This window comes from Bombus pyrosoma, linkage group LG6 (genome assembly GCF_014825855.1).
Source record: "Bombus pyrosoma isolate SC7728 linkage group LG6, ASM1482585v1, whole genome shotgun sequence".
Classification (NCBI taxonomy): Eukaryota; Metazoa; Arthropoda; class Insecta; order Hymenoptera; family Apidae; genus Bombus; species Bombus pyrosoma.
Window position 1 is genome coordinate 17183320 of NC_057775.1, and position 26189 is coordinate 17209508.

Sequence of the window (26189 nt, forward strand, 5' to 3'; positions counted from 1 at the left end):
GGACGCGTCGCGTGCCGCCAACGGCATTTCTGTGGGAATGAATTCGAAGGTTACGTGTGAGAAAATTGGCTCGACGGGAATTAGACAGGATGAAGTTTTGCTACGTTGGAACGGTGATTGTTAGCGGGAATTGAGGGCAAAGGTTCGGCGGTTTGCACTTGGTTTTCAGTTACCGCCGTCCGTTCGACGTGTAGAAATTTCGAATGGTAACCGGGGCAGACAGAAGTTTGTTTAAGTACATACACGGATCTGTTTGTTTAAGTTCCAGTGAATTAGTCTTCATTCTTTTAGTCACGGATTGTTAATATAAAAAATCATTCCATTTGCAAGCGAATAATTAAACGAGATTTTAACGGACAGTTAAGAACTCCTGTGACGTTTGTGAAGACACGTGCCTTTCTTCTTCTTTTCTCTTTTCCCTCTAACTTCAAATTACGAATGAACGTATAACGGTTTATTTTCATAACATTAGCTTCTTTACATTTTTTATGTTGTTATGGAAATTGTAACGACTCTCAAAATTATCGAGTATAATTACAGACTCGCAGACAAATTTTTATGTAAAAAGCATGGAGGGATCTATTTTCCACGGTAGAAAAACACGCAAAACGTGTTGTACCATCGCGTTGAAATATCGTTAAATTATATTGCGCATATCAAAATCACCGAGAATCTCTCGAACGCAATTCCGTCTCGCGGATATAGAGATTTTATTCACCGTAACGTAAACTGCCCTCCTCCCTTCCGAAATCTACGTATCGAAGCTCGTCGTTCGGCTGTCACGGGTGGAAAGTCGAAATCGATTATCGCGAACGGTCGCGTGACAATTGATAATAACCGTCGACGCGGGTAATTACGGTTTTGTCACGTTGATCGAACCGCAGGAAACACGTGGGTAATCCGTTGTTTCAGTCTATGCCGGTTGTCTGTTATTTAACCAGAGATTAACGGCTCTGTAAACGTATACTTCTGCTCGGATAGAAAACCGTATCTCTTCGTTCATTGTCGTCATCTCCAATATCATTCCTATGCATTAAATCGATCTCATAATATGTAGTTGCTCAAAGTATCGAATCTTGTGGCACATAGTAGCTGCAAGCTGTTTGAACGTTAAATAATATGTAACATTATGTAATCTAATAATATATAATATTATGTTATATAAATATTCCTTAAGTATATTAGGTGTTTTATATAGAACAATTTTAACATTTCATGGACACCGTAACGAGATAGGATTATCGTTATTATAGTGATAAAAGTTTCAAACGTATTTGAAAATCTACATGGAAGTTAGAAAATATTTCATGCAAATATAGATGATACTTGATGTATATCTATATGAATAATATGAATATAGATGTACTTGAAAAATTTTCAAACTTGATTCTCTCGAAAATTAAGCCGAGAACGCACAAATTTTATTCCACATCTTTTTCTTATTTTTCCACGTGGAATCACTTCGTGTCACACGTTATACGGCCGGACCCTGTATATCTCGCAGTGATAATAAAAGTATTTAAAGAAACAAATGTGGGTTATGTAAATGAGCCTCGATATTCAGTGGGACCATACGTCTTTAATATTAAGTTGTCCCAAAAGCTTCTTTCGTTTTATAAGGAAACAATAGATGCAAAACATTCTTTGTTTTGTAGAATTTTATTGAATTATGTATTATTCATTTTATTCCATTAGAACAGATTATCTCCTTATAAAACTTCCGGGACTAACACCTATATACCTAAGACGACTAGTTACGCTAATTATACTAATTTTTGAAATAATCAACGAATACGTTATTCAATATGTTTAAACGCTTTTATAATCTCCTCGAGGTATGTTTATTTGCGCTAAATATGGCTTGTAGCTTTTACGTAGATTTTCAAATTAGTTTGAAATTTTCTCAACGCAATCACGGCGATCGTGTCAAACTTAAAACGATAATGCGATATCAAAATGTACTTGTACGATACACATAACGTGTAAAAATTGTCTATGATCGAAACGTCACTTGGAAACGTATTCCTTTTTCTTTTATTCTTTTTTCTTCTTTTTCCTCGAGTTCAAGAGATACGATCGAAACGCGATTATCGGTGACGATCTCTCGCGTCATTTTATAGCGCGTTATTTGAAACGAGCGTGAGTAGTGAGTACGCGTCACGAGAGCCGTAATTTTCGTCACGTTACAGAGGAGCTCGATATCGCCCGGTGATAAATACAGTCGTCCACGCACACCGCAGGAAACGCATCATTCCCATCATTCCCAGAATCACCATGACCATCCCATGCACATCAAGAAGATGAAGAAGGAGCAGGACAAGGACATCGGTCATGTAAGTGTTTGCACTGTGTTATTGTTCTTGCTAAGCTTGTTGGTTTTCGTAATCTCGCGACCATTCTCGCTTCATTTTCGACCCAGTTTTGCTGGTGTTTCTTTAGAAAATTGTGATTCTCAGGGAAATGGAGCCGGAGTGAGAAATGGGGTCGAGAAATGAAAGATATACATAGGATAGAGCGTACATCAAAAAGATTTGTTGGAACTGTAGATTACTTCTACGTGTTCAAATAAAAGCAGTTAATATTAATCGTTTTGTTGAGATTTTTCCTCGAAATTTTCATAAATCACGTTATGCGTACGATCGATATAATTTTCAACTGGTAAAATATAAATAAACAGGAAAAATGAAATGCTATTAAACGAACAAAATCAGAATCATCATCCCTATATATTATTTATATTTATCTGACGAATAAATTATTTAAGATAAAATATGTGTTTGAATATTCTGTTCTCGCATCACGACGTTGATTGTGTATGAATGAAAACTTGTGACTTTACATATACAAAGCTTTTCGTTGCAGACGTTGATGATAAACGTTCGGGATTCCTTATCTATCGCGATAATCGATCAAGTATCTGCATTTCATTGATTCATTTATCAAACGATCATAAGGCTACGAATTAATTAGCGACATTGATGAAATTGGCATCAGGTACCGTTATAATTCCAATGCTAATAGGGCACGAAGGAAACGTTGAACCGTGATTGAAACTTCAAACAAGATAACACCGATTAACTCCGCCAATATGTAACTTAGATACAAACCGTGCAAGCTCAAACACACTTCAGCGTGAACAACAAACTTTCAGCGAGTCTTTCGATAAAACGAAAAACCGCGACATCTTAAATTCTCCGGCTAGCATGAATCATTCAGACGTCACAAATTACGTTCGAACGACTTTAGAAAATCAGCAAATTATATTTCGAGGATCTTCTGAAGCATTCTAAATGTCGCAAGAATATATTTTAACGAACTTGAGTAAAAATCATATATAATATCATTATATGCAGTAAGATATTATAGAAACGGTTCGATGTATTACGAGTTTATAGCATTCAACAAGAGGAATAAAAAATATCGTATTGATAGGTACAGGCCTTGAAAGTTTATCCTTTCGACGTTATATCAAATTTTGTATCGACCGTATTTTTCAATTGATATGATACGTATCGTGTTTAAATTGGACTGGATCTCAGCTCTGTGTTAGGGCAAAAACAACTATGTACGTGTACACACGTAAAATGAAAATGCGTAATAACTATCAATATTACCTTTGACTTAACTAGCGAGGAACTTCACCCTTTGCTATACTAAATTTTAATCTCATTTCTACAACACTCTATAGGTCATCGATCATCGTTTCAGTTCTTAACCGTTCTATCTCCGTTACTTTTTGCAAACTGAGGAAACTAAGTCGAAAGTTTATGAAGTTTGACACTACAGCGTGGAGTTAGGATTTGAAAGAAACGAATATTTGTCGCTCTGCAAGTAGAATTTTCATCGTATTATCACGAATCCGCATTTTTTGCATGAATTGATTAATTACATTTCCTTGAAAAATGGAGTTAGAACAGTTAAGAACTGGGCCGATAATGTATGTACAAGGTGTTAAAAAAAAGGTACGAGATTTTATATCGCTCAGCAAGAGCAGCAAAGAGCGTCCGATCAACATAAATCCTACGATCGATCCTTTTGACGCAAAATCGATTTTTATTATTTACGAACATTCGATGAACGACTATGCTGTGAGCGAGTTTCTTCGTTGAACGTAAACACAAAGATTGAGCTCAATAGAACCATCCAATAAATTGTAATCAAGTACGTTAGTGCTCAAGTAGATGTGAGTATTGCATCGCAATGAGATGAAAACATGGAACATTTGCTGCACAAGGAAGATTTCTACTTCGTTTCGCGTCTATGAAACAATGCCCGTTGATAATGGTAGCAATTTTCTGTTGATAATCTTGAGTCGACGCACTGCTGAATCAATCCGTTTATTTACATTCAACGAAGAAACTGGAACATTTGTAAATGATAAAAATCGATTTTACGTGGAAAGGATCGATCGCAGGACCAATGTGAATTTTTTTTTTTATCCAGAAGAGCAAAGGATGCGCTATAGTATAAACACACTTAAAGTCTTCGACACATATTTTTGAACACCCTGTGTAACTTTTAACTGTACACCTAGCCACGTGTAAGAACGTAACGAATGGCAAAGTAACCTATCGACCATCGCATCTCCGCAGAGTGACGGCGAGAAAAGCGATCAGGACCTGGTGGTGGACGATGCCAGCGAGGGACCAACAAGTCCGGTTGTAAACGGTACTACGTCACCCCGAGAGAACGGTCTGGACAAAGTAACACCGATAGGTGCCGGAGTTCAGACAAAGAAAGATGTACCGCCACATTCACCAAGAAGTGGAACGAGCAGCAATGCGAGTACACCGTCGGCCAAGAAAATGGAGGAACGAGAGAAACCAACGACACCGATCTCGAAGCCTTTGACACCGACCTCAGGCTCGGCGATCGGTGGCAGTTTGAAACCATCGGGATCGGCGAAGCTACTTCAGGGACCACCGCCTCCCGGTGTACCAAGCGCGTATCCGCCACACTACGCTCCCGGCCCACCGCCTCACCATCTGGCACCAGCTGGACAGCATCCTCATGTCGACATGATGGGTGGTTATAACGGCTACGTGGCGCCTAGAGCACCACCTTCGCTTCAACAGCTCTACGATCCCCATGTTGCCATGAGAGCTCCCATGGGATCCGTTGGAGTACCCGGAGGCAAACCGTAAGTAGACATATGCAGTTTCTATATTCCTATTATCGTGAGCAGATTGCGGATTCTTATGCAAATTTCTATTTTCATGAATACGATTAAAGAAATTTTAAGTTAAAGGAAAATTGGTCTTGTCTGTTAGATATTTAAACGAATAACGTATTTCCAACGTTTTACATACTTTCGCATATTGTATGCATATTGTATCCATTTTCCACGAAGGACGAACATCGGATAAAAATCCGCCGTCTAATCGCGAAGTTCGTAAATTTAACGCACTCGCTGCTAGAATAGTATGGCTGCTCAAACTGTGATTATTAATATCTTCTTGTCGATCAAGTATTTCTTTCTTCAAAGTCAGAACGTTACGTTTACGATAGATTTTTCGTAGTTAATTAAAGACAGTAGCAGCGAAAGGGTTAAGTTGGTGAACGTTGTTAGTTTTCTTTAGTACAGTAGAATTCCATTGATCTGAATACTATTTATTGAAACGAAATTTTAGTCAGCGCTGGATTATCTGAATTCCTGACGATTGAATGATGACCGATCTGAACGTGAACTACTATTATGTAAATGAAAAATAGTAAGTAGCGAGAAGAATTGGTAAACTCTTATTGTACGAACTCTACTTACATGAACTGTTTTTTATCTCTCAACAAGTTCGGATAAATGGAGTTCTACTTTAAGTTAGTTCTCAGTATTAGTAGACGCTGCTGAGAACTAATGTCGGAATTGTCAATGCCAATATATGCGACCAATTAAATTCTCGCCGATCTTTAATATTAATTTTTACATAGAACGTAATATGCACTAATTAATGTAAATAATTACACGCTTAGAAATATTTCGTCGGTGTTCTCGAAAGATGATATTTTTGAAATATAAAAGAATGAATCATGAAAATTGTTTCTCTTTTATTCCACACGTAGCTCATACTTTTCAAAACATTTTCCTGCAACAATGCATTCAGTTCTTAACATCCGAGCACCTGACCATTTAATGTTTTTTCCCCCCCCCCCCCAATACCAACTGCGCGTTTTGTCAACCAATGTTTCCATAAATATTTTATAACGTATCATGCGTGATATATTTTTCAAATAACTTCAAATTTTACATATATATATATACAATATCCTTTTTCTCCTACTACAACTCAATCGTATTTAAATTGTAATAAAAAATATACTCCTATAACCTAATCCACGCACCATTATTCACGCTATGAAAGATTCTATCGAAATATTATTATAATATTACATGGATCGTACGAACAGGTCTTCCAGGCTTCGTAGATTAATTCGTGTTACATACGATACTGTGATAAAGATTAATTTTACGACGATTATTTATAAAAAGGTACAATCAAATTGATAGTGGTCGGTAGAAAGATCAAAATAACAGAAAAATCCTTTTAATTATTTTCAACAGCGTATTTAGTCCAGACTGCCTAAAGTCAAATCTCATTATTTAAACCGATAAAAGTATGAAACGAATAACAATGCGCCGCGTTTATCTTATAGCTAATACCACGAGATAGTGGTAAATTTAATGATAAACGATGATGTAAGGTACATAAGCAGTTTCGAAAACGAATCTGGAATAGGCGAAGGCTGAGCGACACGAAGCTGTTTGCTTTCCGAGGCAGATTATAAAAATTCGACAGAACGTTCCGCGATAAGATAATTGGATTAAATGTTCTGAAGCCTTAAATCGAGGATTATTAAGGGGGAATATGTATTTGACACAATTACTCGTCGTGACGATAATAATCTCTCAATCAATAAACCATTCGAAATTACCTACGTAGAAAGTGGAACTTTCCAATATACAATTTTCCATTTACGATTTCCCATTCCTCTTTTTGTAAAAAAAAAAAAAAAAAAATTGTATGGAACGATACTAACGATTCTTGGTAAGCAATAAAAATATACGCTTTATATTTTTTAATGAAAAATCGAACATCCATATAATACGGTTTTTGTTAACGTTGTTTGATATTCGGTCTGCTTGCCACCCGGGGCTCGTTATCTACGGCTTTGTTTGCTACGAAGATTCACCAATGCTATTGTTTATTGTAGCCACGGACGGTTAAAATACGACGCGTTATCGATATTTTTATTTTAAAATGCAGATGCCAGTGCAGTATGATTAATGCTCAAGATAAAGATTGATGGAATGCGAGATTTCTGTGCAATTAGTGTGTACACGTCCTATTTATGGAACTCATTAATGTACTTTAGGCGGATAAGATGCGTAGTCCTTTCGTCTTTCTATAAATTCTCTATTTTCGAAATATTTCATTATGAGAAATACTGAAAGGATCAGCCTCTTTCGTAGTCCAAAAATACCACAAGAATATCCTAAAACTATGTCCGAATTTTATTAAACAAGTCGTTAATTAATCTTCCATAGGCAAAGTTAAGTCGAGAAATTCTTACAAAGGAATTTTTATCGCTATCGAGAAAGATCCAAACACTCGAATTAACGGACTATTGCATAACGAAATGTAAACGTTGATCAGCGTTGGAAAATTTTTCTAAATTTTGTTGAAAGCCTGAAAAAATACGAAAACTAGGTTTGCACGTAAAGAGACCACTTTGCCTGTTCGATGTTAATTAATCGAATTTCTCAACCGACCTATTAAATTCTATAAAACCTTCCTATGGAGAAAAAGAATCATTTTCCCCCAATTTCACGCCCTTTGTCACATCCAAATTACGCTTTCACTCAGTTTGCCCGTGCAGTGTTAACTAAATTCCTCAGTCGTTCCATTAAATTCTACAAAATATTACGCGCTATTCCTACGAAAAAAAGTCATCCCTTCTCAATCATTCCGCTCGTGTTAGCGCCCGTAGTTTAAATCCACGTACCAGTTTCCCAAAAACAGAGAGCGACAGAACAAAAAAAAAAAGAAAAAAGAAGTAAAAAAGAAAGTCAGTCTGATGACCAAAATCAGGCAAAATCCTGTCTCTCGATTAACTTCTCCAATTTCGTTGAACGATCGTTGCCCGAGCGCGGATCGCGTCGAACGTGTCAGCGAGCGGAACAGCGAATGGATGGTTGACAGACGCGTGTTCACCGCACGAGTCGCATTTTTCTGGATGTTTCAGCGCGTACAGCTTCCACGTGTCGAGCGAGGGCCAGATGCAGCCGGTGCCCTTCCCACCGGATGCGCTCAGCGGACAAGGGATACCACGTCATGCGCGGCAAATTAATACCCTCAGCCACGGGGAGGTCGTGTGTGCTGTCACGATCTCGAATCCGACCAAATATGTGTATACTGGCGGCAAGGGATGCGTCAAGGTCTGGGACATTGGCCAGGGCGGTACAGGAAGCACCAAGTCGGTCTCCCAGCTCGATTGTCTACAACCTGACAACTATATCAGGTGAGTGGTTCTCTGACAATTTTGAAACTTCTTCTACTCTTTTCAATTACTTCGTCGTCCCTATCTCCTATGCTGACAGTTAATATTAAGAGGAGGAGAAATGTTTTCCGCGTATGTAACGTTCTAATGTTAGAACTATGAAAAGTATAACGTTGCGTTAGTCGAAACGAAAACCTTTATGTAACGAACAGGACGATACTTACTACTTCGCCGGTCAGGTAAATGTAGAAATGTCAATAATTCAGCACCACCGATCATAGGTGGTATTCTTGCTTAATTGAATTGGATGTTCTAACGTGACTACTTGATTTTCAAATTCTATTATACCCTTCGTTTTCATACATTATGAATTAACGACAGGTAATCTAGTTACATACACGTCTTTCTGCATATTTTCACCTGCAATTTAATTACTTCCAATATCAGACTCGGTTATGACGTTCTATTCTTTACGTATTCTATCATTTATATATTATTAATCGCGCAGCAGAAGATCTTCCTCGAATCGATTTAGAAATCACGCGAAGCGCACACGCAAACAACGCAGTAAAACGTAAAATGAAGCAATTTCTTTTTAATAAAACAATTGCGAGATTCTACCAGCGATGCGAATTAATTTGATCAAACACCTGGGAAACGCTCTTACAATAACACGAACGAAATTATGCAAGCCACACCGTTTTATTTCGTAAAAGCAGGCCGGCAATCAGCACAGAATCAAACGAATCAATCGGAACGGCGTGCAAGAGGGGAACGAGGGAAAAAGATGGCCGGGAGCGAGCGAAACATCGACATAATGAGATTCGATGTATTCGTTGCACGGAACGTCGAAAAATCGCGGCGAAGTGTCGGGTTTGCATAGAACAAACGGGACAGCGCGACGTTTTCACGATACATTTCGCGCTGGATGCACGTTTTAACGTTGGAATATGGCCGCATGTATAATATCGCGCTCGTATATGACTGTTAATGTTCGCGATACGCTGCCGGTAATTGAAGCCCGGCCGCGTTTTTTGAACGTACGCCCGAGCCACCGGCAAATTTAATACATTTCGTCCGGTAATGCATGCTCTACCTCATCCCCCCTACGTCGCTACTCTTCTGCATTAAAAGGTACTTTATGATCCATCGGTCACAGTTGCTAATCACGGCCGCTGCAGTCCGCCCGATTTCGACACGGTCCACCGCGTAAAAATGATTACCACTTTTAAAACCCTGTCAAACCGAGCGAAACGAGCGGAATTCGCGACGCGTCGCCTCATCTCCAGAATGAATTGCAGTCACACAACGTTTTATTTATACGGAATATTCGACTGGATTTGGTTTGTCGATCGATCGAATCGCGCGGATTTTCACACTTGTGCGAATGAACTGGTTGTAAAGTGATTTTCGGCTTGTTGGCGACGGTAAGTCTGGTTGCCACATTTTGGCGAAGTCGCGTTACCGTGTAACGCACAGTATTTAAAGACTAATTTTGAGCAAAGGGATTAAAAGATTAGGAGATTTCAGCGTTGTCGGCGGAGATATAAATCTACGAAAACTTCGTCCTAAGTTTAACGAAATACCTGTACCAAAAGAAAGAGAAGGTACAATCTTGTAGAAACCAACGAATAACACGTTCCTCGATATCTTCCTCAAACCGAACAAGCGCAGACAAGCGCGAAACAAACTTCCCAAAACTTAGAACCAAACGTAGGATATAACGAAACGTACGTATATTATATCCAGGTCAGTGAAACTGCTACCGGATGGCAGAACGCTGATAGTTGGCGGTGAAGCTAGTCGGCTGAGTATCTGGGATCTGGCGAGTCCAACACCAAGGATCAAGGCCGAGTTAATCTCTGCCGCCCCCGCCTGTTACGCTTTGGCGATCTCGCCGGACTCGAAGGTCTGCTTCAGCTGCTGCAGCGACGGCAGCATCGCCGTCTGGGATCTTCAGAATCAGACTCTGGTCAGACAGTTCCAAGGTCACACGGATGGAGCGTCCTGCATCGACATCTCCGCCGATGGCTCGAAATTGTGGACCGGTGGATTGGACAACACGGTTCGCTCGTGGGATCTTCGAGAAGGCAGACAGCTCAAGCAACACGACTTCACCTCGCAGATATTCTCTCTCGGCTACTGTCCCACGGGAGAATGGTTGGCCGTTGGAATGGAGAATTCAAATGTCGAGGTGTTGCACGCCTCCAATCCGGACAAGTATCAGCTACACCTGCACGAGTCTTGTGTATTGTCGTTGAGATTCGCATCGTGCGGCAAGTGGTTCGTCTCCACTGGCAAGGATAATCTGCTAAACGCGTGGCGCACGCCATACGGAGCATCGATATTCCAGGTAAGCGTTTTTGCCATTTAGTAGAATATTCGACGGATAGTGTAATTTCATTTGGTCTTTTGTTTCTTCATTGATCGTTTCGTTTCTTTAAATTTCTACATCTTCGCCCTTGTACGATGTGTTATACTCGATGAACATGAGTAGCCAGCCGCTCGATCGTTTATGAGAAAAAATGTACTTCAGTTATAGGAGATCGATCAATCTTGTCTATTTAGCATACAAAATGTATTTTAATTGTAGAGTGAATCTTGCTTATTTCAATTATAGAATTAATCTGTTTGGAATAATTTTCTGTAATAATATGCCAAGGTTCTGCTGTCTTTTTTTTTTTTTTTAAATTACTTATATCTTTTATGTTTTGAGTGCGTTTTCAATCAGTTTCCATCCGCGAATACGCATTAGGACATTTTATGCGGAAATTGTCAATGCGCGAGTTGGTTTGTTCGTCTAAATCGGAGTCATGGTTACCCTTTGTCACATACATCGTATATCATTCATAACATAAAAATTAATGTGTCGCGAAAGAACAGATTTCAAATTCTAATCGAGCGAGGCTTCTAACGACGTCATAAAAAAAGGAAAAGAAAAATAATGCAAAAAGGAAATAAGAGCTGTAATGCAAATGGTTATGTGCTTTACATTTTGCACGATTTCTTCGATGACCAAGCTGTTTCGATATAAAAAGAACGCGGAAAGAAACGTATATGAATTGAAATATAAGTGTTGGCATCGTATATTTTTGCGCAATTCTTTAACAACCAGTTAACTCACGAAGCACGTATCTTATGATGTTTTCAGTCGAAGGAATCGTCATCTGTACTCAGCTGCGATATATCAGCGGACGACAGGTACATCGTTACCGGTTCAGGTGACAAAAAGGCTACAGTCTACGAGGTGATGTACTGAACGGGGAAACCGCAACGACCGAACACCACAACCGAACGTATTCATCCGACTTGGAGGACTCCCGTTGGCGTGGGTGTACATAATTCTTATACGATATTACGAGAGACGTTTGTTGCCGTTGTTCTTGTTATTGTTGTTGTTGTTGCTCTTGGTGAAGAAAGGGTCCGTGCAAGAATGAAAACGAGCCGAACGAACCAGAAACTAGAAACGCGTGAAACGAATAAAAGAATTCGAGGGAAACGAACGAATCGCGATTAAATTATATTGCTCGAGCCATTTCGTAAGAGACTTTGAAACACGTTCGTGACATCGAAGAAACAGACGAGGCGGAAATGGAAGACGTCGTTTCGTTCGTCGATCGAATCGTCCTTCTTACGTCGAGAAGACAAAGTCTCGTGAAAGAAACGAACGTTTCTAAAACGGCAGGCTCGAAAATCAAACAGTTCGTTCCGCTCGTTGCGCGTACAGCCGCCACTTGGGCGGTGGGATCGCGTATTAATTAAAAACAAACGCTGGTATTCGTACAGCGTTTTCCCCCATGTACATTTTGTATATACGTATATATATATTATATATATTATATATACATACATTCAGTCTTTAAGTATACCATGATATTTTTCTACGTCCCCTAAAAGTGAGACGGAACGTGAGTAACGAAAAATAAAAGAAACCACCACATACACATACACACACGTACACAAGCGCGCGCGCGCACGCACGCACGCACTCATGCACGCATACAGAAACATAAACACACGTGAAACTAAAAAAAATTTGTAAATATTGTCTGGCTTAGAGAATAATAACAGAATCGTGACGAGAGACGATTAAATAAAAAGTGATACTCGATAACGAACTCGGTGATCCGATTCATTCCTCCCCCTTCGACTCTGCAATCCTATGAACCGTCATCGAAAAACAACAAGCGAAAATAAAACAAAGGAAACGAGAAAAAAAACAGAGTATTTACAGAAAAGGGGAGGGGGGTGATTGGTATAAAAAAAACAACGCGGAGAAATAGAGTTTCGATGGGAAAAAATAACCTCACATACGCGGCGAGAGAGCGTGCGCGCGCGCGCGCACGCGCGCGCGTCTGCATGGGTTTATCATGCTGCAAGGGTAGGTATGAAACGAAAATCGCGGGCAAATATTATCTCGCCACGGTTGTAATATAAAAACCGATGAACGCGCGGCGAGACCACTTCGCGCCGCAAACATTCGAAAGCGGCCGAACGGACTAACGAACGCGTGCCGGCGCCCGTCACTGAAAATATAAAACAAGGGTCGTCACACGGCCCTGGTCCCCGGAGCCTCCGTGCCCATAAACGTGTCAACGGCGCGGCGACAGCCAACGTGGATCGAGAGAGCCAGAGGACCGATACAAAGAGAGAAAGCGACGCATGGCGTCAACAATATTTAGTCACAACGCTGGCGTATCGTGTCGCGAAAATTACGACACCGTTTCGTCGATGAAAAAAAAAAAAGAAAAAAAAAGAAAGGGAGCGAGAAAAAAAGTATAACGCAACCGCATACGCGTCGGGAGCCACGGCATTTCGTTCGTCGCGTTTCACGCGATTTCCACGACAAACGAATTTGCGGTGAACTCGACAGCCGCTGCTGTACAACTAACAAAAGGAAGAAGAGAGATATGACTGTTACGCGAAGGTAGTAAAACAACGAGTAGAAAAAGGAAAGAGGATGAAACGTACGTATACGCAATGAAACGTAGCGTTCGAAATCGCGATCGTGCGATCCCCGTGCGAATCACGCCACCCGGTAGATAATTAGCGATGCAATCCACGATCGCGGAGCGCATATTCAATGGAAGGTTCATCGGCGTAATGTTATTATAATAGTGGCACGTTTTGCATATGTGACTGGGTAGCTGGTGCGAAGTGGAATCGCGAGTGGACAGCGGACACGGTGTGGGAGTGGGAAGGTGAAAAAGAGAACCGGCGTTGCGTGGGAGGGAGATGAATACGAGCGTAGGCGAAGCAGGGTACGAGGTAAAGAGGGTGGGCGATTTTACACGGGCTTTGCCGCACGCCAAGCGTATTTGCATGGTAATGATATGCGGCGCGGCAGGACGGATGGAGTTCCGCCGGTGGCGGTGGCAAAAGTGGCGGGGGAGAAGGCTTTCGGGTGGGGGATAGCGAATTGGCGATGGTATTTCGTGCACAAGTTTTGAATGTCGCGGCTAAATGCATCGGTTATTACGGTTAATTCGGTGAACGGGCAAGCGAACAGCTGGTCGCAAGTTTATTTATTCGTTGGCGCGAGCTTGCTCGTTTCTCCGCCGTTTTATTAGCAAGTACAGAAGACCGGTGTTCTTGTACCGCTACTCAACGCCTTCGTTTCTCTCCATGCCTCTACTGGCTCGCTCTCTTTTGCGTCATCGCTTTAATCGTTTACACCGGTGCAGTGTGTTCTGCGGTAAGAGGATTAACAGGCGCGGGCAAGTCTGTCCGTTCGATCGTGTCAAACGCGACGTAACCACTTAATCGACCGACTCTCTCGCCCTCCGCCCATTCCGTTGCCATCGGTACTGTCTCGTCGGAGGATCCTACTACGTATCCTGGCCGTTTTATTTCGTTTTAGAAGCACCGTTTACCACGTGGAACGTGCCAAACCTGCACGAGCGGTAGTTGAACGGGCGAACAGCCGCGGTTACACGCCACAGTGTATTTCCAGAAACGGATACACGCGGCGACTGCTTGATCGATCGCGATCGTGATCGTACCCGGACACCGTGTAATCTCCATTTTACGCGTAAAAACGGACGGGTAACGGCGTAATAAGCGGAGCGTACCGCTATCATTCGGGATCGTTAGCCGCCAGTAACTTGAGCTATCCGTGCCGCGAGCCTCTGTCCTATTACGCTTCGCGTCGATGTCCAATTTCGCGGAAACCCGTGTACCTTTTACGCTCGTGTATACCGTGTCGTACGTTCGTCACGGCTTCCATCCCTCCTCGTTCGCTGTTTCTACATCGGTTTGGAACAGAGCTAACTGGCATAACGCGACGAGAACGATGAAAATGTTTTCCACGTTCTCGTTGTATCGTTCGAATATTTAGTCTTTACGATGTGCGTACTCTTTTCGTTGTTGCATGTCGCTAGGGGCACGAGCATTGCAAATTTTTGAATTTCGAGAAACCAGTTTTAGAAGGGTCGACGATTGGTCGATCGATTATGTTTGGTGAAAAGACGCGCGATGTGCGCGGGCCTCTGCATAAACAAAGGTTGTGCAAACGATTTATGTACAGTGTACATATGTATATAAGTATGTTAGTTTTTAGTATGAAGTTCTTTAATGGTTTGTTCAGAGTCAATTTTATTTTTGAAGAGAACTTTTTGTCTCTACTTCGCTCGTGTGTTTATTCCACGGAACTCGAATATTTATGTTACGCGTATCAGGTGCAAAGTATGAATTGTACGATTATTTCTTCCTGAATTTGATAATACGCATCGTCGATAGAATAGATTTTCTTTCCGAAACGAACGGGTTAAACACACACGTAGAAATCAATATTTATTAGCTACTTGATGGGAATCAGTACGGGGATGATAAAATAAAGGCAACGCACAATAAACCTGTCGAATAAAAACAGCTGTATTTCTTATCGTTTCAAATGATCGCAATAACATCGATTAGCGGACTACCGACGTTTTAAAAAACTTGCGTACTCGTAACGTGAAAATATTATGAATAATAAGCAGAAGTTTATAGTGAATGTTTATGACAGATGATTAATTTGTCGCAACTTCTATTTTACCAACATCGTCATACAAAAGATATTCAAAATTTTGCAGAAAATCAAAGTTTCCAGCTTACTCAGAAAAATCCACTTTTCTGCCAAGGATATTCCTTCCTCGTCGACGCATATGCTACGTACCTTCCGACTTGCAAGATATTTGCAATGCGAAATGGACGATAACTCAGAAAACTCGACAAATTTAACAACGTTTAACGTTTAAGGATCCAACGATTTCCCCAACAAATAATTTTGCAATTCCACGTATAATCAGCTATTTGCCATATAATCCTCGTTTCCCTTCTCCTCGATGAACTATTTTTCCGCTCCCTACGCCACGACATCGAACCATCTTCGATTTGATGTCGAAGATATGAACCTTGACACGTTACAGATCGAACGCACGTCCATGGAAATCGAACGAGACGAAGCTCGCCACCTAACGCAACGAGCTTTCTTCGTCGCGTCTACCGCGCGAGAAAAAAGAAAGCGCGAAAAACGCGCAAAAAGGAAAACGAGGCGTCGAATGTCGGGCGATTTTTATCCGACGCACCACAGGGGACCACCCAGGCGTTGGTACGCGAGCCGACGCGCACGTACGCGTCCACCACGCGCTCTCGCATTGCGACGCGAGCAAGTCAGGGTCCGAGAGAGCTGGGTTCTGGCCGGCAGGCGGTCAGGCACCCATACTCAAAGCGCTAATTTTCTCTCTGTCCATTGGCGGGGACTGGCTTGTGCGTGCCGCGGCGCGGTACGGTGCTCACACAAACGTGGCAAATTAACAGGCACGCAAATGAGCGAGTTCACGCGCTCGCTTTCGTGTTACCCTGCGCCTCTCTCGTCACAATTGGACACTAATAAACGCGGCAACGTGTCTCTATCCCATTCTCCCTCTGTGTAGAAGCCTCTCTGTTCCACCCCTTTGCGCTCTTCATCCCTTATGCCGCCGCTATACCACGCTATCCAGTTCTATCGTTCTCTACTCTCTGCCTTGCTCGGTCCATCGCTAACGAACTACGTCTAGTATCTATGCTCTGCGAGCTTTGTCACGTAGGCGCACTGTTTCTGCCCGTTTCGCGTGCTTTCATTCCATTCTCGCGTTACACGGTCGAGCCTCGCATCTTGACGCCAGGGAATCTTCAAGTTGTGCAGATATCTTTCGAATACAGTAAGCGTTATAAGATGAGAAGGATATCGGGAGGATTCGTAAGCTGGTGATTTCACAGGTCGATAAGAGTTCGTATCTGTGGAATTGTGGGGGCTGGAGGAAAGGCGAATTTGATGATTCTAGGAAAAATATAATTCGAGTTACATGGTTGGCGTGCAAAAGGAGCACAGTGAGGATTGAGATGCGACATTTTATCGTAAGATACGACTGTGTACGTATGCATATGTTGTTTGTTGTCTTTCTTTTACAGACACGTGTTTTACAACAACGCATCTTTATACGAACATGAAATCTAATCTGTCAAACGTTGTGATCTTTATCTTGATAGAAGAAAATGGATCATACGTAATTCGATAAAATATAAAATATAAAACGAAAAATTATTTTCTTACTAAACGAAAGAAACTTTTCGGACGACCTAATATAATCTACTACGTCGCAGCGGTGATTAAACTTTGACTTATACAGGTAAGCTTGGATTTGTGGAAGGTGAGCTTCCTAGTATGTGTGTGAGCATCTGCAAATGATTGTTATTCGGATAAAAGAACGTATCTAGATACGTGGTAAATTATTCCATATAAGTTAAAAGCAAATGTCTTCACACTGAGGCAGAAAGAAACGAAGAAAATCATAGTCGTACAGAGATTTTCAAATTATACAAAGTTGAATTACAGAGGTCTTCGTTTCTTACTTCTCTGAAATGTAGTTGTATAATGTATAGAAATGTAGTAGTTGTTTCTCTGGCGTTGTTTCGACTGTTTCTCTCCCTCTCTCGCTCTCTCTTTTGATATGAGTCTGTCTCTATTTAGTACGTGTTGGTGTTCGGTATGATATACCCTTCTTCGTTACTCCTGCGAGTGCAATTTCCCTTGGATGGGCCATGATATCTGCAAACACGAGAGAGCAGCTCGCAGCGGGAATATGCACGCTTGTCCGCGTGAAAAGCGAGATACAGGAGAAAATTACCGGTCTCCGGACCGGTGGAATCGAGACACACGTGTCTCGTGCTATGAATTTCGACGTTGAACCGAGTCCACGAAGATTCTTGCGGATTTCTACCTTTTTCATATCTTCGCGTCAAGGATACTTATTAGACCGCGGAGTTTTATGCGTTTACGGGGAATTTGAAGAAGCAGAAATATACAGAGTGCGCGTGATATGCGGAGGAATATGAAACACTAAAAATAGAGTGCGGAAAATATGCAAATTCCTATTTTTATAAACATAATCAAACATAGATAGAAATTTTGTTGCGCGCCAAACATCGTAAAAGACACTTTAGATATTTTATACACTTTTGCACTTTCAAATTCTCCACAAATGTACGAAAATCTGTAGCACAGTTACAGTATTCAATAGATGAAACGCACAGATCTTTGCTTACGTCTCATTTGCATCCGCAATCTGATGATCATGGCGAACGAAGATCTTCGTATTTCATTTCACTCACTGAGCATTCTTTTATTTTTTTATTTCTCTGGTCTTTGCTCCAGTTTTTACTAATTTATTATATTTGGTGGTTAGGGTAGGTGGTTGGTTATATTCGGTAAAAGTGATCGTCTCTTGAGACAATGCCGCGCGAAGAACCGAGTGATATGTAATCTGGCGGGTTGTTGGAGAAAGCTCGAAGATCTTGGGATTTATGGCGATTTGCATGCATTAGAGATCGTCGAGGATACTCTGGCGAGTCGAGAGGTCGAATGAGAGAAAAAAAGGATCGTTTTCTGCGAACCGATCACGAAGCGGTCTCGAAGAAGTCGAAGACACTAGGCTCCTTTTTGTCGATCTGAGCGAGTTGACCTTTTAAGGATCGCCTTCCGCAATGGAATCGATTAACCTACTACACTGTCAGATCCTTTTTGCATTCTTCTGTTACACTATGCCACGCGTGACCAATTACTTACAAATTGCATCTGATCCTTATGTACTCGCTGTATTGCGAAACAATTCTGTTTTCTAGCAACATTGTAGCTATCTCAAATTGTCGACGTCGGCTTGACCTTTTTCATCCGACGTCTTTCTATTCAGTTTTTATTCTTCCATGCTGTAAAAACTGACAATACCACGGTAAGGAAGAGATTGAGATTTGTGTATCGATTTAAAAAATCGGAACATCCTGGATAAGAATATGTGTACATGTATCGTATGTGTTTTAAATATATGTGCCTATCTATATATATATGTATCTTTTACGATTTTTACAAATGATATTTGTCAAACATTTTATAAACGAATGTAATCAACCATTCGTTTGCTTGGCCAGAGACCTGATCCAACGCAGACTGATTAAGGAGTATCATACATCTTACAAGCCGAAAATTAGAACGCAAGAAAATAAAATTTAATTTAATGTCGACTTACCAAAAGACGAAGTCATCAAGTACGAAATCACCAACATTTGACGTTTGTATCCATCTAATACGTGGAAAGATTCTGCTGCAACGAATGTAACAACACATTGTTCTACCTCGCAGAAAAATAACGTGAAAGAATGGACACAAAGGAGCGCGCAAACAGCCGTACATATCTGTACACGGACCAGTTAGGAAAAAAATCGTAACATCAAAAACGCACAGATATTACATGGCCCGTACAGGCGCACCTACACGCCAACTACTGTTCTAGCTGTTTTCTACCTCCGGCAGTTTAAAAGTTTCCAAGTAATCTCTCGATTTTTCAGTTACAAAAATCAAATATCGCCGGTTGATCGAGCGCGTTCACACTGTTCACGCGTGTACATCGGCAACGCACACGCGTACGCACGCGTTTGGCCGAAGAGCCATCGTGTAAACCGCGAAAAGCTGAGGTGACGCACGCCTATGAAAACGTAACCAGCCCCAGTGGCGGTTGTTTTTCTGCGGTGTTAATGCAACGACAAAAATTGCTACAGCCGCGGACGGTGCAGCTGCTCGCGCGTGTCGAAACAAGCGCGCGAGAAACGCTCTCTCGGCTCCGATATTGCGATCCCTGCGTGTCCATAACGCCGAAATTTCGTTTCCCGGCCGTCCAAGCATAATGGATTTTCGACTTCCGCTTTTTACGTTTTCAATACCACCGACGAATCGTTTAACGAGCAACGCGCACGGCACACCGAAACGGGGCGCGAATTTTTCTCTCTTTTTATTCGCCATTTTGCCTGGAATTTGAACGCAGAAACATTTTCTTCGAAGTTGTATCCTTTTCGATTCGATTCTTTCTCTGTGCGAAACGCTTTCGCTATTTATATCGGACATCTTTTAATTATAAAATATAGCAGAGTCTCGATGGAACAGCTGATCATTATCGGAACAAGAATGATTGGCTCGGATAATCTACTGTCTCTGAATACGAGGAAGGATATTGTTTGAGAAATACGTGTAACTCGACGTTTTAATTTTCATGTTTCTCGCAATTAGGGAAGAACATTTTTCAAGGGAAAAAGAATGGGAATGCTTACTGGCATTTCTTTCAAGAAATATAAAGTATATCTTCTTTTATCGCATCTTGTAGCGGATCGTAAAATACGTTCAACAATTGCTCAGTAATAATTTCCTAGTGCTCTTAAATGATTTTAATGTTATAAATAATCGTTCTCTGCTTCTCCCTCTCTCTCTCTTTCTGTCTATCTGTCTAAAATGATATAATACGAACGTATCATAATGTTATTTCAATTATTTTTGACTTAATTGCAGCAAGTCTAATATAATGCGATTTATTGTATATTCTAAAGTTGTAGATTATTTGCTCTGCAATGGCATCGAATAATAGCTTCTCGTATTCCAAAATAACATCAATTACAAGAACTCGATATTACAAGCTAACATCATTCTCAAAATACCCGATGAATTCTGATCTTGTTATGTTTCATCCATCATCGATCCATTTAACACGTTGGTCGCCACGTCACCCGTATCTATGTGACGGGTATACTTCCGTGGGGCTCGTCACCCAAGTGTGGGTGACGCTCTTCTTGTCCGAGTTAATTAAATATAGGATATTATATATAGGATATACAACATAAAAATATTAAAAACACATTGTACCATACTTTTTATTAATTTATATTCTGGACAAAATATTACATTATGCTATATCGCATGGTATTTGTTAAAACATTCCAAACACATTTGAGGTGATTTTGGGCACTTCGAACAATAGTCGTAGACTTCGTCATCGCTACTCTCCTCACTTTCAAATATATTTTCACACTGTTTACTAAACATTTTGAGGATGAAAATATCATTAATGTACATCTCACAAGTATGCTTCTCGACTAAATGAAAAATCTAAGATATCTGCCACGAGATCCCTCGGAATACCCTAGCTGGAAAGCTTATTGCTTTCTCCATTTCAGAACTAAATGATCTTTTCTTTTCAATGAATCGAAGGCGATAAACAATGAATTCCCGCTTGTCGCTCTATCTACGTTCTACGTACCGGCGGTCGGATTTGGGCCCCGCAGGAAACTTGGCCGAACCACGCTGGATGACCAACGTGTTAATAAAGACAAATAAAGCATAAAAAGAGGTTTGCCGCGCGATCCGAAAGACTCATGGATTATCTAATGCAAAAGCAAGAAACAAAAAGATTGATCTCCTTAAAAACCTCGCAAAGGCGCAATTACTCGGCCGATCGAGCCTAACTGGAGCAGCCCGTGACCGCGTGAATTAGAGGTCGGTAGGAGATTAAAATCAGCAGCAAACGGAGAGCAGATTTACCAGGTTAGAAACGTGCGGCTCGTCCTCGGAAAAGACGAGGAAACGATCGAGAGATCCACGTAAAACGGCAGCTGGCTCGCGGGATCGTAAACGCAGCTAAACATGTGTACGGGCATAAAACGTTGCTGCACTCTCCCTCTGTGCGTCGCATAAATATACAGGCGCCCCTTTAGCCGATGAGCCGTGGTGCGCTTAAATTTCTCGGTAGCCGTAAACGAAACCAGAAAGAGAAAAAGCGAAACAGAGAGAGAGCGAGAGAGAGAATGATGGAAAGAGAACGAATAGCACAGAAAGGGTAAGAGGAGGAGGGCAGAAAGGAAGGCGAAGAAGGAGGAATTTATCGTGCAGCCTGGTCGAGGCGCAGCTGAGTGAATCGCTGCAATTACATGCCAAGGTAATTGCACACGGCGACCGGAGATTTTTATCCTCGCACCTTGCACAAAGAAACCCTTCCCCTCCTGGGCTATTCAATTTATTCGTTCTCCTTCTAGCGTCTACGATCGCCGACCGGCCGCAAAAACTCAGCCACCGCCGCAGTGGTTTTTTTCGTTCCACTTGAAAAATTGCGACACCGCCGCGTACTTCGCGGTTTCCCTCGGGGCGTTCCCTCGCGTGAAATCACAGCCAGTAGGAGTATGCAAGGGGATGAGTTGTACGTGTACAGAGATCGTTCGAATGGCTCGATTTAAGAGTGGGATATAGGGACGATCGATAAGGATCGACGATTAACCGAGATCGATTAAATAAGAGTTGCTCTTGTTGAGACTAGTTAAACGGACGCGTCTGATTTACGCAATCGAGCGAAGCGAAAATCGTGTTGCTCGATAGTTCATGCTCCACGACGATCGTCGTCGATCAGTTTTGCGATACTCCATGGATATGCAGCGACCTATACCTACGTAGATTTGAAATTAATTGAAATTAAAGGCTGTTGATTTTGTTCTTTCCCAGGAATGAGAAACATTTGATTACTGTTTCACGGATTTTTAAGGATGCTTCTGATATTGTTTCGTTAGCGAGGTCTTGTGATTTTGGATAGATGTATTTAGTCAAATGAATAGGGAGATGATGTGGGATCGGGGGTTGTCGGGCGATTTCGTTGATTCGCGATTTTACGTGTTGACGAGAACAGAAGGCAGAAAAATTAGAGTTTTGGATAACGATGATTGGATGTTGATATCTTTTGATTGGGATTAATCGCGGTAATTACATATTGAAGCTGTTTTACTATGCAGTCTGGATATCAAATGGCAGAAATTGTGCGTTATTAAATTCTCCTAATAACACATAAGCGGACTGACAATCATCCCAATTCTTCATATCTCGTCATACCATCGTTTCAACAAATTACACATGCCCCCAAAAAGCAGCGGCAACAAGTACTTATTAACAAAAAGGGAGCTTCTTCGAGTCATATAAACCAGCGATAAAAAGCGCACTCGAAACACACAACTGGCAATCACGACAATACAATTCTCCACAAAAAGCCGAATAGCATCGCGATTAAACGTATTCTTCCTCTCTTCGCATCTTAAAAAGCCTTGAAAACTTCGGCATTAAGTAATTACCGTGCCACCCAAGGAGATCGTTAACGCTCCACGTATCAGCTCCTCGATCCTCCTCGTTCGCGCGGCACAAGTGAACATTTTCTTGTCTCGTGCCACCGGAGGCCCATTCACAGAACGAAACGCTGGAAAAAGAAAAGCTTAAAAGAAAAGGGAAGAAAAAAGTCCGCTCTTGAACGCGTGTGCCATAAAATAACAAGAAAAAAAAGAGGAGCGACATGACTAAGCGGAGACGCGACAGCTCGTTAACGCGTTCTTACGAGCGTTTCGATGATCGATCGGCTCGAAATTAGCGAGATAAGCGAGCGTTACGTCGACGGGTATCGTCGGTTCGACGACGAGGACCCGGTGGGTGGAAACGGTAACGTGATGTCGTTCTCTCTGTCTCTTTTACCTTGTCTGTCTCTCTCATTCCGGAGGCGGAGGTGTGCAGGAGGCGAACGCGGAGGCGGAGGGCATCGGCGGCGGCGGTGGTTATCCAGATAGCAGATAGCCAGGACGGTGGTCTCGTTTGCGGTTTGACCACCCTTGTGGTGCACTGCCCTAACCGCCCCTAACCACCATACCGCACCATCCGCAGCCGCGCGGTGTGTGCAACCGGCGATAATGTCGCCCTTGCTGCGGCCGATGCATGTCGTTGCACTGGCCACGCTTGAGGCACAAAGTGTTCTATCAAATGCTCCAACCTCGCCTCTTTCCCACACCTTCTTCTTTTTCTTTCTTCTCTTTCCTCATTCCAGGCTCCATTATTTCGTTCGTCTTTTATACTTGTTTTTCTTCTTTTTCTTTCGAGTTTTGTTTATTAATTTGCTCGCCCCTTTTGGGACGACAGTGGTTCCTTTAATTCGTAATAGAATCTTGTGTATGATGATAGAAGAATGTAATCGCGAGGTGATCGTTAGGGGCAGGATTCCCAGAATTTTGATTTCGAAAGGGAAGAATATCTTTTGTATATGCTTCTTGGAAAATAGTAACATTTCGTTAGTGCACTTGCCTACCGTAGTTTATCTTAAGATTTAATATCATTTACGTCATCTTCTTGCAACAGACCTACGATGAATTTATACAAATAGGACGTTCGTTTCTTGAGAATCGAAATAATCATCCACTTATTTCATGAAATTAAGAAGCGTGTTAACAAAAATATTTAACGAATATAAGGGACTCGTATATGAATGAAAGCATTTCTTTCCCCTTGTATTATAAATTTTTCATGTACTTGTCATTAAAATTTCTTTGATGCAAATTTCATGCCTCTATCGTTAATGCTATCGTATTTAAAGCACCTGCGTGTCTCAACGCGTTTCAATCAGGAGCCCCATCCTATAAAATCAGCAAAACAGAAACGTAAGTTGGTGATACAGGATGATCCCGATTAAAACTGACCAACATGCTGGCTAAACGTCTTACCGGATTATCTCGACACAGTCCGACGCGGAACAGGTTCATCGGTGGCCACGTTTGACAGGCTGTTTTACGCGGATAGCGATATGGGCCGATCGAATAAATAAGCGTTGTGGACGAGTTAATTATACCGATCGTCGGAGTTCCATATTAATGCGATCCCGGTGGACCGTTTATTCGATGAAAAAGTCCAAATACGATCGTGGCGAGACTTAACGAGATCCTTTCACGGGGTCCCGTACGATTGCGACCACGTAACCACGTATACGTTACAGGCCACGCGGTAAACGAAAACATATCGGTCACCTGTAATGTGAGAAAATATCAAGAGGCAGGAATGTTCCATGTAACGAGCTGTTCGTGTTTTAAGGCATTTTTGAGGCTACCGATCGCTGCAGAAATTGGGTTCAGCGTGTTTGTGTGCAGGTACCAGGAATTCTTTAAATATTGTTTATGGTAAGTATATACGTATAGAAGGCTTTAATAAATAGTTTTCTATTTGTAAATTGTATTGTAAAATTGTATTCTATGCATCTATCGACAATCAATAGGATTTCACCGTGTAACAGGAAATTCGATTTGCTATGCGAATTTCAAAATATAGTAAAGAAACTTTGGTTATTATTATTTTATTTATTTTATTATTTATTTAATTCTTATCTTTTGTCATTGAATGGCTTCTAATTGCCAACCTTACAAAGGTAGTCAGTCTTCGCAATACTCGTTATGTATGCATATAACTTGCAATATTTTTTATAATGAAACTGTAGGAGAATATTTGATTTTTCTTATGAAAGTTTACGATTTAAGAATAAAGCGAAGTCGGTCGCGCAATTTCGAATCTTTAATATTTAAAGTCGTCTTTTTCATAAATGATAAAAGAGAAAAGTCGGCATAATTGTGGTTAGCCCTTTAGAATTCGTTTATACTTTATACCGGCTACCTACTTTTCATGCTCGGTTTCCTTTAAAAATCTCACGTCTTGTCCATGATTGTCCTTCGTTAGCGTTCCTTGTCTTAACCCGTTAACTAGGTCGCCTTTCAGACGGAGACTTCTTTTTCAGGTGGAATTAAAAATTAACAAAACACGGGTTAACTCCAGCTAGATGCATTTTGACGTTTCAAAATATGAATATAATATAATGTACGTGTAATGGCAGAATGTAATAGCAACGTAACGATGCATCAAAACCGGAATATCCTCGGATAAATCAATTATTAAGTTCAAAGGTTATTCAAAGGTCTTTACTAGTCAACAGGTTAGCTTTGTATATCAAGTAAGCGTACTAACCTTGTATATCAAGTAAGCGCGCTAACTTTGTACTTTGTAATTTACATCCAGCGTTCTGATATACGAGATAGAAGATTAATTAGAGAATGGTCCGTTTTTGTATACGAATATATTATAAATTTCACGTATCTTTGAATTTTCCATTCCTTTTGGAAATCATATAGTTGCTATACTAATGTACCTGCGAAACACTGGAGAACACGTAAAACTTCAAGTCAGAGGGCGATTTCCCTTTAATCTTCGCTCGAAGAATGGTCCCGATTAGCCAAAACTCGTGAACTCCACAATACACCTAATCGCAGCGGTGGTACGACAACTGTCTCGGGAATGCACGAAACGGTTGTTCTCTGGTAAATCGGCTGAATCTCTCTACTCACTGTTCCCACAGCGAGATTGGACTTTATTCGCATAAAATGCTAACACGAATGAAATTTGGAATAAATTTATCGGATGGAACTTGGTTCGAATGAAATATCTCGAATATATCTTCTGTTTTTTTTTTGAAATCTTAAACAGGAAAATACGATTATACTCGAATGAAATTTGACATAAATTT

At 41.2% G+C, this 26189-nt stretch overlaps 1 protein-coding gene and 1 long non-coding RNA gene across 2 annotated transcripts in view; one reads left to right on the forward strand and one right to left on the reverse strand.

Annotated features, from left to right (window-relative positions):
* LOC122568168 (protein groucho-like) overlaps window positions 1–12611 on the forward strand; it is an 84670-nt gene extending 72059 nt beyond the window's left edge. The window contains exons 9-13 of the mRNA XM_043727577.1: window positions 2190–2333; window positions 4593–5140; window positions 8239–8514; window positions 10243–10846; window positions 11645–12611. Of these exons, the coding sequence (XP_043583512.1) occupies window positions 2190–2333; window positions 4593–5140; window positions 8239–8514; window positions 10243–10846; window positions 11645–11752 (1680 nt within the window). The 3' untranslated portion in view covers window positions 11753–12611. The remainder of the gene's footprint in view (window positions 1–2189; window positions 2334–4592; window positions 5141–8238; window positions 8515–10242; window positions 10847–11644) is intronic.
* An 8295-nt stretch (window positions 12612–20906) lies between these two features.
* Window positions 20907–25203, reverse strand: LOC122568805. The gene is made up of 3 exons (XR_006317204.1): window positions 24349–25203; window positions 23333–24261; window positions 20907–23063 (listed from the first exon to the last, which is right to left on the reverse strand). It is a non-coding gene; the product is annotated as an uncharacterized LOC122568805 (long non-coding RNA).
* Between the last annotated feature and the right edge of the window lie 986 nt (window positions 25204–26189).